The sequence below is a fragment of the Euphorbia lathyris genome, chromosome 10 (genome assembly GCF_963576675.1).
Source record: "Euphorbia lathyris chromosome 10, ddEupLath1.1, whole genome shotgun sequence".
In the NCBI taxonomy this organism is placed as follows: Eukaryota; Viridiplantae; Streptophyta; class Magnoliopsida; order Malpighiales; family Euphorbiaceae; genus Euphorbia; species Euphorbia lathyris.
The window spans coordinates 22,417,748-22,435,915 of NC_088919.1; the positions used below are offsets into that span (position 1 = coordinate 22,417,748).

Genomic DNA, 18,168 nt, shown 5'->3' on the forward strand with positions numbered 1-18,168 from the left:
GAGAAAATTTAAAATTTAGCCTAAACGGATGCGGCATCCGTTCCCGCCATGGGTCGGGTGGTACGCCGCATCCGTTCCCGTCATGAGTCTGGTGGTATGACGCATCCGTTTAGACCAAATTTACAAAGTGTAGAAGTTTTAATGAGATGGAAAAATTCGTCTTATCACTCAAATCAATGTTATATAATTTAAGTATGATTAATATAGTAATAATTTTATCCATATCCCTATCCAACATACTAAATATGAAATAATAATTCTCAACTAATATTTTATTATTGTCTTTATCCCAACTTTTATCCATATTCCCTCAAATACCAAACACCCCTGAAAATATACCAACAGTTGAGCTGGACAACAGTTCATCTAAATAACATTAACTTAAATATTTAAAACGAAATAAAATAGAGCATAACATGAACTTAAATGTTGAAAACGAAATAAAATATTGAAAGTTAATACAGTAGCATTCAGAAGAATAAAAAACAACATATTGAATGAAAGGTTAGTCACTGTCATTCATTCACATGACATTGGATCAGAAACAAAAAATTCAAGAAAAATATAACTTGTAATTTTTAGAACACAGCAGAATTGTTCTCAAAGACATTATAAATTTGTGTACAATATATGCTTCCTGTTCTTGGCAAGTATGTGCTGCCAATGTTAATTTAGGAAAAAAAATTAGAATTGTTACCCAAGTAACCTGATGAACGCAGAAACTGTAGAATTGTCAATTATCAACAAATACAACTTGCAGGTGAACTAGACATGGGGATTTGAATTGGTTTATGCCATAACACTTATGGCGATTAAGTTAGCGGTTCACTAATCTGAAGGAGTTCGTTGCAGAGACCTGTAAAAACGGAGTCGTCAGTTTCAATAGGTCTGAACTTGATGAGAGCTGAAGGAACCAAGTCCTCATCATCTAGCGTAGAGGGTTTCTCCCCTGCATTTGGAAAATGAGGGATTACCCGCCTTTTCACTGGTAATGGATGTACCAGATCAAACTCCAAACTCGGATCTTTTAATGATGCGCTCACAAACTGCAAAACAAACAAAAGTTTGCTATCCTATTATGCATTTTCAAGATTTGGTAGTGGACATATATAAATAAATTTCAAAATTCTAATCGATGGGAAAAACAAGATAGACTGAAGAATTTAGTAAGAGGGACAAATATGTGCTAGAAACTTCAAAATATCAGCAAAAGGATTATATAATTTTAAAATAGAAGAATATAATGTTTAAGTGTGAGGATTACATTATCTATAGGACACTTCATTAATGCCTCTTGTAGTTTGAACACTCATGAGATCTCAACAGAAATTTATCTCTGGACCAAGGCACAAAAGATACCTCTACCCCCTAGCAAACACAGCCATACCCTAATCACAATATCTATCAGAACTTAGACAGGAAAATCCAAAATTAGCATCAATAGAAATGGGTTTAGGACACATAAGGGCATGGTAAAATTTATTCCACCCATTCTTACAGGTGCCGAGTGTAGGAATGATATACATAGGCATATCAGCATCAGTGCAAGCACAAGTTCAGGCAGTTTATAGAGTTCTAAAACTTGCATGGGCATAACATGGTAATTTTATATTGGTCAAAGTGGAAGAGTGCTACGGGTTGTTGGGTATACATCCCAAGTCCCACATCGGAAAGATACAAGGAAGACGCATAGTTTATAAAGAAGTTCACCAACTATATTAGTATGAGGCCTTTTGGGAAGGAACCCAAAAACAAATCCGTGCGGGCTTGGCCCAAAGCGGACAATATCATACTAATGGTGGAGCTGTTGGTGAACTCGTGAGCCCAACAAATGGTATCAGAGCCGATGGTTCGGCTGGAAAAACATGCATGAGATCTAAGGAGATGTGGGAGGCTCTCAGTGTGACCTCGCGATGGGAAATCTGTGCTTGGTGCCTTGTGTCGAAAGTCTTCCTGATATTGTGGTGGTCAGGCGGCGTGTTTCGCGGGTTGGCGGCGGTACAAGATGATTAGACAGATTATCGCTGGAGGGGAGGCTTGTGGTCCTTGGTCTGAGGGGAGGATTGTTGGGTATACATCCCAAGTCCCACATTGGAAAGATATAAGGGAGTTGCATAGTTTATAAAGAAGTTCACCAACTACATTAGTATGAGGCCTTTTGGGAAGGAGCCCAAAAACAAATCCGTGCGGGCTTGGCCCAAAGCGGACAATATCATACTAATGGTGGAGCTGTTGGTGAACTCGTGAGCCCAACAAATGGTATCAGAGCCGATGGTTCGGCTGGGAGAATGTGCATGAGATCTAAGGAGATGTGGGAGGCTCTCAGTGTGACCTTGCGATGGGAAATCTGTGCTTGGTGCCTTGTGTCGAAAGTCTTCCTGATATTGTGGTGGTCAGGCGGCGTGTTTCGCGGGTTGGCGGCGGTACAAGATGATTAGACATATTATCGCTGAAGGGGAGGCTTGTGGTCCTTGGTCTGAGGGGAGGATTGTTGGGTATACATCCCAAGTCCCACATCGGAAAGATACAAGGAAGATGCATAGTTTATAAAGAAGTTCACCAACTATATTAGTATGAGGCCTTTTGGGAAGGAGCCCAAAAACAAATCCGTGCGGGCTTGGCCCAAAGCGGACAATATCATACTAATGGTGGAGCTGTTGGTGAACTCGTGGGCCCAACACGGGTTTCCTTTGTGACCCTGGCATGCCTAATAGATTGAAGGGAAAATTCTACCGCACTAGACCTGCATTGTTATATGGTACGGAGTGTTGGGCAGTGAAACATTGTCACATTCATAAGATGTCGGTGGCGGAGATGCGTATGTTGAGATGGATGTGTGGGCATACGAGAAATGATAGGGTGAGTAGTGAAATAATTAGGACAAAAGTAGGGGTTACATCTATTGAGAATAAAATGAGGGAAAACCGACTAAGGTGGTTTGACCATGGAAGACGAAGAGCGCTTGATGCGCCGGTTAGGAGGACTGAAGAGTGGCAAAGGGATGTAATAGTGAGGGGTAGGGAAGGCCTAAGCAAACTTGTAAAAGGGTGATCGAGAGTGATATGAATTTATTGGGGATTGAGGAAAATATGGTAGTGGATAGGACGGAGTAGAGGGAGAGAATTTATGTCGCTGGCGCGACTTGATTTCATGGTTTTATATGATGGTTCATGTTAGCCGACCCCGAATCATTTCGGGACTAAGGCTTTGTTGTTGTTGTTGTATATGGACATTGATGTAAACAGAGTTGCTGCAGTTCATCCAAGTACTCTGATGGAAATCGGAATAGGGGTGACAAGATTATTTGGCTGGATCAGTTACCCTATGGACCCAAAATCTGGTAAAATCATAACAGAAAGAGAAAGAGGACGCATGGAGCGTGCTCATTTACCATAGATGTTAGTTATCTGTTGAGCTGCATATAGAAATAGGCTGGTTTAGGGGATTTCAGGTTTTTGGCATTCATTGAATCTGTTTGGAAGAGGGAGTTTACGGGAGTTTTGATGGTGCTAAAAATATAAGTATTAATTTTAAGTGCTGAAAAGTATTAAATGATATAACCGTTTGATAAATACTAAAAATAAGTACTTAATTTAAAAATATTAGTTGATAATGTTCAATACAAAATTTTAAGTTAAATATTTTGACTTACTAGAATAAGTGATTTTTTTAATTAACTGAAATATTTAAGTTGTGTTATCAAACAAGCTAATAAGCACTTAATGTATTAATTTTAAATGCTGAAAGTTGTCATCAAGTCCTAGAACTATTGTGTCTTTCTCCATTTTACTGATCTGTGATTTGAGAAAGCTATTATCAACAAAAACCAGTTTACCTATATCATATTTCTTTCTCTATCACACTGAAATTTGAAAGGGGTGAAGGTATATATGGACATATGATTGCCGAGAAGGATTTGCTGTTGTTAGTCTAAAAATGCCTGGCATAAATTCGATTTTCCTAGTACTCTCTAGATAAAAAAAAAAACGAATTGAATGGTTTTCTTTTAAGAAAGAAGGTATTTCACTTTTTTGTATTCACATATAAAAGAGGTAATAAACAATCATTTTCATTGATAAGCAGGATTTAGACAACTAAGAAATCAGAACCAGTAGTTGAAGGCTGACCTCATATAGAGCACTAGTTGTTTCCCAAGGGGCAAAGACACCCTGAAGCACTACTCCGTCAGGAAATTGGATGCGTACAAGTGTCCTTCTGTATCTTCTCCTCGCAGCTTTTGCTTGCTTTTCCTTGTAAGACTTGGGAATCAAAAGCTGAGACTCAGCAATCTTTTTCTTCCTTGCATCAGCTTCTCGCTTCACCTCGTCAAGGGACAGATTGTAAAATGAATCTGGCAGCTCAATTCTTGCTGCTACGTTTTCAGGGACAGAGAAGAAGACCCGTATCTAGCAAACAAAATGAATAAACCAGATGACATATTTGTTGGGGCAATAAAATGGTGAAAACAAATCAAGTAGTAATCAAGAACAAGAAACATAAATAACAAACACACAGACACAAGGATTTCCATGATTCTGTCAATGTGACCCACGTCCATAGCTGAACTTGTTTGTTATCAAACTATCAGAATGTCTCAACTACTCGAGGTTGTATTTATAGAGGAAGATAAATGAGCCGCAATTCCAACTTAGGTCTAGGCCTAAATAAAATTTTCATTCCAGGTACAGCACCCCTGGATGACCCCGCAAGGGGAAGCCTCCCCTAGACCCCCACTTGAGGGGCTACAACCTCGGACTATCGCCATTGACGCGGTCATCAAGTGAACAAGTCATTAATCAGGCTACACATACACAACAACAATACTCAATATTCAGTGCAAAAGGGATATCTAGAGAAAGTAGATATAATATGAATTATAACATTAGACATACAACAACCACACCAAGTATAGTTGGGGGAAAAAAACGCTTTTAGAAGTTTAAGTAGCAGAAAATATACTTCTTTAATAAGAACTTTGAATTTTAGCAAAAAAATGGACAATTTCCCTATTAAGTTCAACATATCCTATGTTCAGTTATGTCCTTACACAAATTAATAACAGAAAGGCTTAATACATCATTTGCCCCCTGAACTTTCAAAGTGTCCCGATAGCCCCCTGAACTTGCATAAAAATGTTCAGTTAGCCCCCCGAACTTGCGTAAAATGTAATCAATTGATCACTTGGTCGCAAAAAAACAAGTTAAATGCGGAAGATGTATTGTACACATCTTAGAATGTTATTACATAATTAAAAATGAAGTTATTACTTGCTCAACTCAATACATCTTCCGCATTTAACTTGCTTTTTTGTGACCGAGTGATCAATTGATTACATTTTACGCAAGTTCAGGGGCTAACTGAACATTTTATGCAAGTTCAGGGGACTATTCAGGGCCAATCAAGCTTTTTGGACAAGTTCAGGGGGCAAATGATGTATTAAGCCTCACAGAAAGCTTCACAAAGTTACAGTCATAGCAGCTTTTGTCAAATTCAGGATCAAAGTTTCATAGAGATCGGTGGTCATCGCTAAGTTGGCAATTCTAAGGTCATGCTTAGCATAAAAAATCCTATAAAATTTTCAGCATAAGATCCTCTACCATAGTTATCAAAGGCGCTAGGCTCCAGACATGTTACCTCAGACGGTTGTGTTCACATGGATCCTAATGATCAAATGAATTTGGCCATTCACCGTTAGATCTAGGCGCATGGTGCACTAAGGCGCTAGGGGTCCTCGAGCCTTGGCGCACGGCGATGGCGCGCACCATAGCGAGACAAGGCGCACTTACAAAAACAAAAATTATAAAACTAACATAAAAATGTAATTAATACTTAAATCATGACAATATTAAGCATAAATAAGTTTTAAAATGCAAAATAAACCCCATGTTAGAAAGCTAAAGTTGAATACTAAATCCTAAGTTCTAATCCTCATCAAAACTCTCCAAATTAATCACTCATGTTGAATTTGAATTCCCTTGGCTGCTTTGTTTCTGTTTGAATTCGTTTTCTGTGCTACTAAACTTCTTCCTCTTATAATAAGATTTTGTCGTTGCCTCTTCTAATTAATTCAAATGTATAATCTCTCTTTTCCTTTTTAATATTTGTTTTCTTTTCCCATTTTGGACCCTTCAGAACACTTGTTCCATGTTAAAAAAACCATAAAACTGCCCCTAACTCACCAAGGCGTGCCTTAGTGCGCCTTTGGCAACTGCCCCTTAGCGCAAAATGGCGCACCAGGCCGCGCCATGGTGGTGTCATGGCGCTAAGGCCTGCACCTGGTGCGCGCCTTTAATAACTATGCTACTCTACCTCATAACATAGTTATTAACCAGGCACTGTGCTTAGTGCCTTAACATCGTCAAAGGCGGGAGCAGTCGCCCTGGCACGCGCCATGGGCGCCATTGTGCCAAGATGCAGTTGTCAAGGCACGCCATGGTGCGCCTCTGTGACATACGTGCACATTTTTGGGTTTTTTTAAAGTTTTTATGGTAGGTTTAAATTCACCCTTGGATTAGATGTGATCATAGTTGTTAAAGGCCCAAGGCGCGCTAAGGCGCCAAGGGGTCCTCGAGACTAAGCTCAAGGCGAGGCCCGCACCTTAGAAACACGAGGCGCATAAAATAACAAAATATATATATATGCATACTCTTTTACTAGTTAGCATAAACCAAAAAAAACACACTTATGACCACACAAACAAAGCAAAACCCATAAAAACATGATACTAAATCATAAATGTCAAAAACACCAAATTAAGTTCATACTTCATAGAGACATACATATACTTAACGTCTTAACTATGATACTCGGACTCTTCATTTTGGCTGTCATACCAGTGTCAATATGGCACGGTGGTATGAAATCCGTGTCAGACACTGTTGTAGAACATAGGATACGGTTAACGTTTTTGGAGAGCAGTTATTTTTGAGCAGTTATTCTCTTTAAAGAATTTGAAGTGTCTGTAAATTTGAAGAAACAAAGCTTTTTGTACCTTCAGAATAATAAAAAAATGGACTCTTTAATTCTCTAATTGCTCCTAAGAACAAGGGATTTGATGACACACCAAAAACCGTCAAACTGAATGTCACGCTCAACTAAGAACAAGGGATTCGATGACACACCATTGTGGAGTCATGTTGAGGTTTTATGTACACCTGGTGGTGGTGGAGGTGGAAATAGGGTCTGGAGGTGCAAATATTGCAGTAAGACAGTAACTGGCTCTTGTTCTGAAGTGAAAGCACATTAGTTGAAAATTCCCAACCAAGGTGTTCAAGCTTGCAAGTCATTGACAGATGACTTATATTGTGTTCTTTTTTTTTTTTTTTGGAATATATATATATATATATTTTACTTCCTATATCCCCGTACCAGTGTCCAAATTTAGGACGGTGTCCCCGTGTCCAAAATTTTCAAGCTTGCGGTACTAGATACTCGGATCTGTACCAGTATCGGATACGAGTTCCCGAGTCCATGTAACATAGCATCTTAACCTAAAATACCTAACTATAACTAATGCAACTAAATTAGTAGCCATTCATTGTCGATCAAAAAGAACACACACAACAAAAACTAATAATCATCATCATCAAGAACATCACTCTGTGTTTGTCGAAGTTTGTTTTTGCCTAGAGTGGAGGAGACTTCTTTCTTTACATGACTTCTTCTCCTAATATTTCTCTATTTTTTACATATTTAATTATGACTGGAACTCTTGATATTCTTATTTAAACTAAGGGTTAAGATTAACCTTATTTAAGTTTGAGATTAATCAAACAATTATTTTTTTTTAAAAAAACTGTAAAAATAAAAATAAAACTACGTAAAAACCGCCAGGCGCACTATGCTCCAGGCTCGAGCAAGGCGTATAAGGCGAGAGTCTTTTGTACAGGCTGAAGACCTTGAGCCTTGACTGAGGCGCGCCTTTAACAACTATGGATGTGATGTGAGGGTCCCAAATAAGCACAAAAAAAAAAAAAAAAAAAAAAAGAAAAGAGAAAGATATTATACACGTTTGAATTAATTAGAAGAGGAAGAGACAAAGTTTCATTAACAAGAGTTTGATGATGCTTTAGATGAGGATTGTGATAGTGATGAGGAGTGACGAATTTGGAGAGTTTTGATGAGGAGTAGCTATTAGTCAACTGAGAATTTACTATTTAGTTGAACAATTGAACTTTAGCTTTATAATGTGGGGTTTATTGCATGTTAGAATTTATTTATGATTAAGAATATTATCTTTTAGTATTCATTGCATTTTTATTTTAGTTTCATAGTTTTATAATTTTTATTTGTGTAAGTAAGGCTTGTATCGCTATGGCGCGCGCCATGCGCTAAGGCTCCACGACCCTTAGCGCCTAAGTGCGGCATGTGCCTTTAATAACTATGCCTCGGAACCTAAAAGGTGGGCTCTGTTCAAGAGGCACGCCACTGAGTGTGCCTTCGTGAAGCTAGGGCCTTGCTGGAGGCGCGCCTAGGCGCAAATTTGGAAACTACACATTGTCTTTAAGGGTTCCAAGTTAAAATAGGATGTTTTAATCTCATCCCTTTCCTATCTATATTATCTACAACTGAAAATTAAATTAGAATGAAAAGAAATAATCAAAAAAGGAAAGAAGATTTGGAAGGCAGAAATATCACAAAGAATCAGAAGAGTTTAAAAATATCGCAAATGGCGACTTTAGTCTTGACGAAAAGTATTTAATAGAGTATTAGTTAATTAACTTAGGATTTGGTTAAACTTTACTCTTTAGATATAGAATTTTTATCATGAATTATGATTATGGAAGAGGTAATATTTAATTTGGAATTTATTTCATGCATGTTATGATTAAGATTATGGATAATTGGATATGATTCAGTATTTTACTATTTGTTGCACTTTAGATATTTTTTGTTTTTATTTTATATATTTCTTTTCTTAGTGCGCCTTGTGTCACTCACGCGCGGGCCTCTGCGTTGGCGTTTAATAACAATGTCCTCTACTAATCAGATTCATGCTTTATTCAGAATTAAGAACCGAAACAAATAAACTGAAAGTTAAATTTGGTAGCTATTTAGTTCAATTCTAGTAATCTAAGCTTCAATTAATGCACTAAAATTAGCTCTCCAAAGTTAACTCAACCGACCAACTTTTTTGAAAACAGTACAGTCAATATAATCACTTGAAGCTTTTGTTAGAGGAAAAACAATGCTTACAAAACAAAAGCAGAAGATAGAAAGTTTCGTATTTCATATTATGAACAGAGCAGTTGCACTAATTTGACATACCTGCCTGTCAATCTTCTTAACCTCAAGAGCCTCAACCTGCTTCTCTGTCGCAGATGGAGTTAACTTATCCTCTACTTTCTGCACTTGCTCCTCCAGCTTTCTCGGTTCTAGCAACCCAATCACCTTGTTAATCAACCTAATCTTTTCTTCATCAGGCACCTCAATAGATGCCCACATTTCTTCATCTTCCTGCTTCAACTCAAACCCAACGCACTCTAGCAATTCAACTCCTCCTGGAACATCACTAATTGCCTCCCTAATCTTTGGATTCCCCATTCTAATCTTCCTAAATTTTGCATTATCTGGCTCCTTGACGATATTTCTTAGCAATCTAAGCACAACTTCCACAGATCCCTCCGGTGGCTTTCCGGATAAATACGTACCAACAGAAGTCTGCAATTCGTCCGCAGTAGATTCTTCTGTTCCATTACCACCGTCATCAAGTGTACCGTTTCCATTGTTGTTATTCACACAGCTTTCAACATGAATAGAGACCTCGTCTTCGGAACCATATGATCGCCCACAAATCGGGCATTCGAAAACATTCAATGTATAACCATTTCGAGATCTTTTTCCCGTTGTAATCAATGAATCAAACGGATCGAAGCCCTCTGCTGGTTTGGGATTTGGAAGGGAATTGGTAACAGTATGGGGTTTTTGGTCATCAGAATGAGATGTTTTGGGGGGTAAAGGCTTGGAATCAAGTGAAGAAGGGTTCGTAGTTGGTTTGGGATTAACCTGTTGAGAATATCGGGCATGAATAGGATTAGGATTACTGGGTCCCGAGGAGGTACCACCCAACACTCGACCTTGGCCCTTGAATTTACCAGAGGAAGAGGATGATAATTGGGTATTCACTTTCTTCATGAAACCCTTGAACTTGTCTTTCATGTCACCCATTATTTTCTAAAAAAAAACAGAAGCAAGCACGTAACTTCAAATTCAGCTTACTACAAAGAAGAAGTGAAGGATCAACGAATCAGTTTGGAGATTGAATATGGAATTTAAACTGGAAAGAAAAACTGAAAAAGATCGAAACAATTTGGACAAATAAAGGCAGACGGATTGACCTTGGATTGAAGTAGGAAGGAAGGAGTACTATACTATGTATTCGAATCTCATTGGAATATCTTAGAAATTAATTAACGCGGTGAGTTGTTTCTCTACTAAGATTAGGACACATCGTTAGGGGATCCACATAAGAGTGGCCCATCCATGCTGTTTGGCCGAACCAAGCAATTTATGCATGGCACACAAGTGTAAACCAACCGAGCCAAATCTAGATAGACTTAGTATTTGACTCGTTAATATTTTGAACCAAATTTTTATCAGCTTTGATCAAATTTAACTGAATTTTAACCGAACCGAACTTTTATCGAGCTTTGATCAAACTTTAATAAAATTCATCATGTGTTCATAAAATAAATAGCGCAGGTGACAAAAAAAAATGAACCTTAATTTCTCTTGTTACTTTTCACTATTGAAACATGTGATACATACACGCTTTGATGTCAATACCAAATAGAATGGTGATATGTAGCAAATTAATGAAAGAAAAACCAATTAAACTCATTTCTTCTTCGATTATAGGATTATTATATAGGAAGAAAGAATAAAACGGGAAGTAAGAAGAAAACATGAATGACAGTGATATCATTGATGGTGATGAGCCACCTCAATGCCTCCTAGAAAAGTTTAAAGAGATCCAACAAGATTCTTCTTTGTAGACGGTCCAGTGAAGCCATTTTAGTGTAAGTTTTCTTGGTCTGGACTTTTTTCAGAATATGGTACAACTTGAAGTGTGAAAATCGTTATATTTATACTAGTTTGAGGTGGGTAAGTGAAAGGTCATGGAAGATGAAATGTTACAAATGCGTTTAGGGTTATTGATTTTCAGTGATGTTTTGTAATTAATGGCCTGCTTTTGAATATGCAGATATCAAGGCTTGAGGATTACTCAATGACTTGTTTTTCGATATGCAAAGCTATCAAGATGGACCTTGTGTTGTTCGCATTGGATGTATTACTTTTATTTTTGATAATACATTCAGAAATTTATTTGAACTCATATAAACAGATTATGAGCATTAGTCTCTAATTAATTTAAATCATCGATATACAAAATTTCATGTTCATTGAATATATTAAGTTTCATTATTCAGGTAAAAATCAGAAACTCGTTCATTGCAATACCAGGTAAAGAAGAAAGCAATAAGCCACATTTAATTAAAAAATGAACCACGTTTAATTTTAAAAAATGTCATCTAAACAACAATAGGAAGACAGAAAATGAAACGAATCTGTCATCTGAAAACAAATTCATTGACATAATTGATTAAGATTTATGCCATGTGAAACAAGCTACAACGACAGAAATTATTATTCAAACTGTTATCACAGTTACCAATATATTAATTTCCCAAAAATTTCTTGACATTTTTAATTAGTAGGATGTCATTCAATGGCCACATAAATAATCTATCATCGGAGTACGAGTAATATGACAGCGTACCAACAGACTTATGCCATGTGAGGTTCCTTCACGTGACAGAACTCAAGCATTATCTGAAGGTTCATCAGACGGCAACGAATCCCGTAACAGTTTATATTTCATCGGAACGAAGGTTTTGTACCTCGTCTGAAAGGGTTATCGGCATAGTGTAAATTGACTTTGGGTTTTGTTTCTAAGTATTCTACTCCTAAGTTGATCCAAAGCAAAAGTATAAACTCCTAGAGTAATATGAAATGATACGATAATATGAATTTCAATCTAATAAACAATATAATCAAGGACATAATCTTAGTTACATAAACTTAAAGGCAATTAAATCGACTTATCCTTCTAAGGTTTCTAGTACGCAATTCCTTTGTTACAGACCGTAACTAGCTCTAAGGTTCGGGAATTTGGGTTCGTTTACTATGATATTGTCAATACTAAAGTCTCCAGTATAGAAAGTTGAATTTAGACTCGCAATATAACTCAAGTAATTGTTTGGACTTTTGAATGATTTAATATAATTAAGCAAAAGCATGAACAAACAGATCAAAACACACAATTAGAAATCAATACTAAACTTATATTAAAGATAAAGAACAATTGTCACAGATACAACCAATTCAAAATTCCTAGAAGGATCTAAAAAGCAAACAGAGATTAAGAGGGTAAAAATCCCTTTTGGAACCTGTCGACTCAAGCAATCGTCTTTCTAAAATTGGAGGAGGAGAGTTGAGCATCCTTAAAGCCGAGATGGAGGAAGCTTTGTGGTGCTTTAATGTCAGATGGTGGTAGGAGAAGATGAATTCTCAAGGGTATAGGATTTACAGAGATGACTAAGGATGATTTACAAATCAAATTACAAGCGTTTTTATAGGTCAAATAAACCTAAAATGCCTAAGTTAACGTTACAAAAATTCAAAAGAGAAACAACAGACTGAATTCCACTAAAAAGGGAATCGAACCAGTCAATTATGACTGGTTCGCAGGCCCAGCTCACCGAGCTAGACCCTATGCTGGCTTTGCTAGCCTAACTAAGGGCCAGCTCGTCGAGCTGGCCTGCATGAGGTCCCTAGTGCGAGTTTTCATCTTTAAATGCTTGGACGATCTTGCCCTTTTTGTCTTGACCTGCAAAAATCACACTAAAACTCCAAAATCATCAGTCCCAAAGCTAAATTGATTCACCAAACTAAGTCTTTAAGTATCAAATTAATTTATATTGATATTTGGTGAATCAATTAGCCTTAAAGAATTAAGAAAAATTTAGGTCAACACTTAACTGGCATATTTTATTCAAAATGACACAAATAACACATAAAAATGACAAAATGCTAAAAGAGGAACTAAGAAATTAATAATTAACAAAAGTGAAATAAAATATACAAAACGGATATTAACTTATTAGAATTAGCATAAAAACATCCCAAAAAAACGTACTAAAAGATAGGAGGTTTTCGCCCCTATCATGTCTCTAGGTTATTCATTTCATAGTTCATAATGAAATGAGAATAACTATCTGGCAGATATTGAAGAACTAAGTCAACAATTAGCTCATGGTCCATGACAAACCCGATGTCACTGAGCTTCTTCATGTACCCGATCATTTTGACATAGTGTGCCACCATAAAGGAACCTTTTTTTGCATTTTAGAACGGAATATGAGCTTCGATATCTCATATCATTCGTTCTTATTCTGCAATCATGGATCTACCATCCATATTTTCATATTGCTTTTGCAAGGCAAGTTGCATGGATTCCAACATGATACAAGATGCCATATCGTCATCCTCCTTGTGCTTTAAGTAAGCACTGATTTCCTCTATAGGTGATCCATCTTTAGAGTTTTTGGGTATCAATGTATCTAATACATACTCAATTTTCTCAGGCTTCAAAACAATTTTGACGCTTCGAAACCAGTTAGTGAAATTTGATCCATTTAGTTTATTATCGAAAAGAGTACTACATAGGTCGATTTTAGACATGATTACAATTGAGTTTGATTTTACGATCTGAGATGTGAAAGAGATACGCGTTAATCTTTATTTGATTCATTTTAACAATTTTATTACAGTCTTTTAATTTAAAATTACTCCCACTATTTTCTTTAAATTAATGACCTTCATAATTAATTCAGAAGATTACCTCTTGTGAGCTAGAATCTCATCTTCATAGGTTTCACCTTTAGTGACTCAACAAACTACACCTACTTTAATTAGGTGGATTCTTATAATCGATAATATCTTTATTAACCACATTAATAACTAATACAGCTCTTGTATTAGTCCTAACTTTTACCTATCAATGATTAAATAATATGAGTAACTCATTCAATTATTTAACCCTAACTTAAGTCTCTAACCCATTATTCATGAAAACAATTTTCTAATCATTCATGTGTTATCCAAAGGTCGAGCTTTAGTGACTCAACAACCCGAACGATCTACATAGGTTGGATTGAATTATAATAATGGGAGACTTTGACTTAATTTTTAAGATCGGAGGATTTTAATTCTTTTAGGTCTCATAATCTCATTGTAGTCTTGATTTAGTTTAATTGCTAATGCTTTGGACATACATTTAAGGTTGTGCATTATGCAGTTTGAACCGCAAAACCAAACCGAACAACATTAATATTCGGTGTTTGGTTCGGTTTTATTGACATTCAGTTTGGAATCGGTTTAGATTTTCAAGAAATATCGGTATTCGGTTCAGTTTGGTTTTATAAAAATTACATAAAAACCGAACCAAACCGAATATATATGACATGTAATTTTATTTAGGGAAAAGTACAAAAATAAACCTTGTGATTTGAGTCATTTGCAAACATAAACTACGTGGTTTAAAAGTTTGCACATTGGTACATATGGTTCATTCTGTTAGCAAAAACAGTCAAAACTGACTAACTGTGTTAAAAAACGTCAAAAGTCAAATGATAAATAGTTATTTTTATATTTATATTTATTTATTTTATAAATTAACCTTTTTATTATCTACTTATCACAAACAAACCCAAAACAAAAATAAAATATCAAATTCACCGTCTACTCTTCTCTCGCATCTCTCTTTAATTTATTTTTATTCTCTATCTAAACACACTCAGTCTCTCTCTATTTTCTCTCTCTAAAAATACTAAATTTAGGGTAATTCTCCTCTGCTGACACTAGTAAAGACTTAAACAGACTCAGGACTCGATGATATCTTTGAAAAATATATCTTGATTAAGCACATTCTATAACAGTTGTTATTTCTATTTCTTTCATGTAAATTCATTGAACAGTTGTTATTTCTATTTCGTTCATGTAAATTCATTGAACGAGCTCGAGGTTGTATAATGATCATATACATGGATCATTATTTTACTCTCGACACATTCTACTGTTTGTGACTTGATGCATCTAATTAATGATCATGTTTTTCTTGGATTTTGATTTGAAACATTAATACAACACCTTCACTATGCGAAACCTTCATTTGCTGGCTAATGGCCTACTATTTTTATAGAGTTTCTTTCTGTGATACTGTTTGCTAATTCTAACAGACTACGGAAGTTCTGGATTTGCAAATCTCAGAGAGATTATGGAAACTGGGAAGAACCAAAGCGGATTGGAGCGAGTTTTAATTTATATAAACGAAAATAGAGAGAAAAGATAGAGAGAGAGTGACTGTGTGTAGAGAGAATGAAAATAAATTAAGAGAGCGTTTAATTAATCTATGCTTTTTGAAAAAACATCATTTTCAAACAACAAACCGCAACAACAGATGTGAGAGAATGAGAAAATGGTGAATTTGATAGTTTGTTTTTATTTTGAGATTTGTCTGCGATAAGTAAATAATAAAAGTAGCTCTTTACTATTTGACTTTTTTACTTTTTTTTACACCGTTAATCAGTTTGGGCTGTTTTTGCTAATGAAATGAACCACAAGGTACTAATTTACAAACTTTTAAACCACATAATTTATGTTTTCTATTTTCCTAATTAGTAGTTAGGAGTTCCAACAATTAAAAAAGCTTACCTATTTCCTAAGTTACACTACACAGCTTCACATATATAATATACTAAATAATCACAAGAAAAAAATGCCTCTTTATATTCCTATCATAATTATTAATGATAATTCCTAATAATAATAATCTTTGAAAGAAAAATATTGCCTCTTTTTCATTCCTATCATAACTACTCTTCTTATCTTTCCATTTGATCTGGAATGAAGAAAATGAAACGACCCACAGAAAGTAACACCCGGATGGTTTTGGAACTCGGCGCGAGTTTCCAGTAGCTATTAATGAAACAAAGACTGAATCTCAACTCAACTAGGTACGCGGCCTTTCCATATTTGAAAGAGCGACACATAGAACAATATGAATCCTATATAGGAATGAATTAGGATGTTTTCTCTACTTAAGCTTATAAACACTCCTAAATAAGGATATTATATCTTATTAAAAGCAGTTTACATTTCATTCATGAATAACTCTAATAAGTTCACTCCAACTAAAATTCCTTCCTGTACATAGAAAAGGAACAGAACAGAACAAATTACTAACAAACAACCACTTGAGTTACTCAGAATTTTAGGCAACAATAGTATTGATTCATTAAATCAGTCAGTCCCAGTGCATGTGTTTGTTCATCATACTAGTTGGTGCGTCTTTTTCTTTTTCAGTCACTTTCAATATTTTATGCCTTATTTTGTACATCGTGTCATGATTATTTATTTAATTATTTTTTTTTTCTTTTTGAAATTGACAAACAAATCCATCTTTTTCTTCCCAGCTTCTACCAATTGCTTTTTCCTTTTTCTTTTGTTTACCACCTTAATGGAGAATAACAGTAGAGAACAAGAATTGACAAGAGAGGCACAGACTTAAGAAAACAGGATTTCTACCCTTTATAAAAGCAGAAGCAACCCTATCTGCATTGCAGTATTGTTAACAGATCCATTTCAACAATAGCGAAAAGAAATTAAGAGGGCAAAAGTAAAACATCATACAGTCTGAATCATGGCCTTCATCTCCCAATGAAAATCACATGGGTGCTACAATTATTTGACTATCTTTATTCCCTGGGCAGTCCGAAGCCTAACAAGAGGCAAACCTAGCAAACTTTTTTATCTCTGCTTGTCACAGTAGCCATTTTGACTCAAGTCCAGTCTAGATTTCAATATAAGCTAATGCAACACGGCTACTATATTAAGTAACTTCCCATCTTATAACAGATCACAGATTGAGGCTTATCATATGTGGATTAGATGCAAAACCTAAGGGCATTGATATGCTAACTCAGAGTGCTGAGCGAGTAGCATAAAATTTGTTTCAAAAGAAAGATAAAGAACGGCGAAGAAGAAGGAAAAACATAAGATGCTCTACAGTTTCATTTCAAAGAGGGGAAAATTTGAGAGGGATTCACTTCCAAAGAAAGATCTTGAGTAGGATTGCTGTAACAACATCTCTCCACATAAATATGTTAAGATCTGCAGATATCGGATTGCTGTGTTTGTTTGTTTTCTCACATTCAAAAAAAATGCAAATAAGCTAAAAAGAAAAAAAGAAAGAGGAAAAAACAGAGAGAAGTGAAAGAAGACGCCTGTGTAGCTTGTGTATAATAAAAAAAGTTGCATAAAAAATTTGAGGGCTTCCGATATGAACTGCTAGTTACATGATGAAAAATAATTAAGAGCATGATGGCTGGAGAATGACGAGTATTTAGCCTAGAAAGATTTTTCATTTTCCAATTTTTCCTCTCCTATAATGGAAATAGTGTAAATCCAATACCAAGATATTACTTCCAAAATTATTACTCTTCAAGATTTCAGTAGTCACAAATACAAATACACCTAAAAAATCCCAGATACAGAAACAAGCAGCTAGGTTGCAAATATTAGTGAAGGATTCCCAGAACCTACATATTTCATTCATGGCTTAATTGCGAGCCAACTCCAATTTGATGTCCTCAAATATAATGGCACATATTTCATTTTGGCTTAATTGCGAGCCAACTCCAATTTGATGACCTCAAATATAATGGCTTAATTGCGAGCCAACTCCAATTCAATGTTCTCAAAATAATGGCCTAATTGCGAGCCAACTCCAATTCAATGTCCTCAAATATAATGGCTTAATTGGGAGCCAACTCCAATTGGATTTCCTCAAGACTTCTATAAAAAAAAATGAAAAGAAGTCCAGATCAATTCAGGACAATTGTTGTCTTAATCGAGGGCTTGTTTTCAGTTCTCCAGAGTCAAATGCCTAAGGTTTCCCTAGTTTAAAATCCATTATTTTTTTATTTTTTTTTTATAGAACTAAAATCCATTATTTACTCCTCTGCTTTTGAAAGATGTCAAATAAAGCAGAAAGAAAAACTTAAAAATCTATTTCTTATCTAATAACCCTACACTGCAATAAATTGA

At 35.7% G+C, this 18,168-nt stretch overlaps 1 protein-coding gene across 1 annotated transcript; it reads right to left on the reverse strand.

Moving 5' to 3' along the window:
- Positions 1–429: 429 nt before the first annotated feature.
- Positions 430–10,406, reverse strand: LOC136208553 (plant UBX domain-containing protein 2). Its single transcript, XM_065999527.1, has 3 exons — positions 9,268–10,406; positions 4,128–4,406; positions 430–1,046 (listed from the first exon to the last, which is right to left on the reverse strand). Exons 1-3 carry the CDS (start codon positions 10,165–10,167, stop codon positions 813–815), a joined length of 1,413 nt encoding a protein of 470 aa, XP_065855599.1. The 5' UTR covers positions 10,168–10,406; the 3' UTR covers positions 430–812.
- Between the last annotated feature and the right edge of the window lie 7,762 nt (positions 10,407–18,168).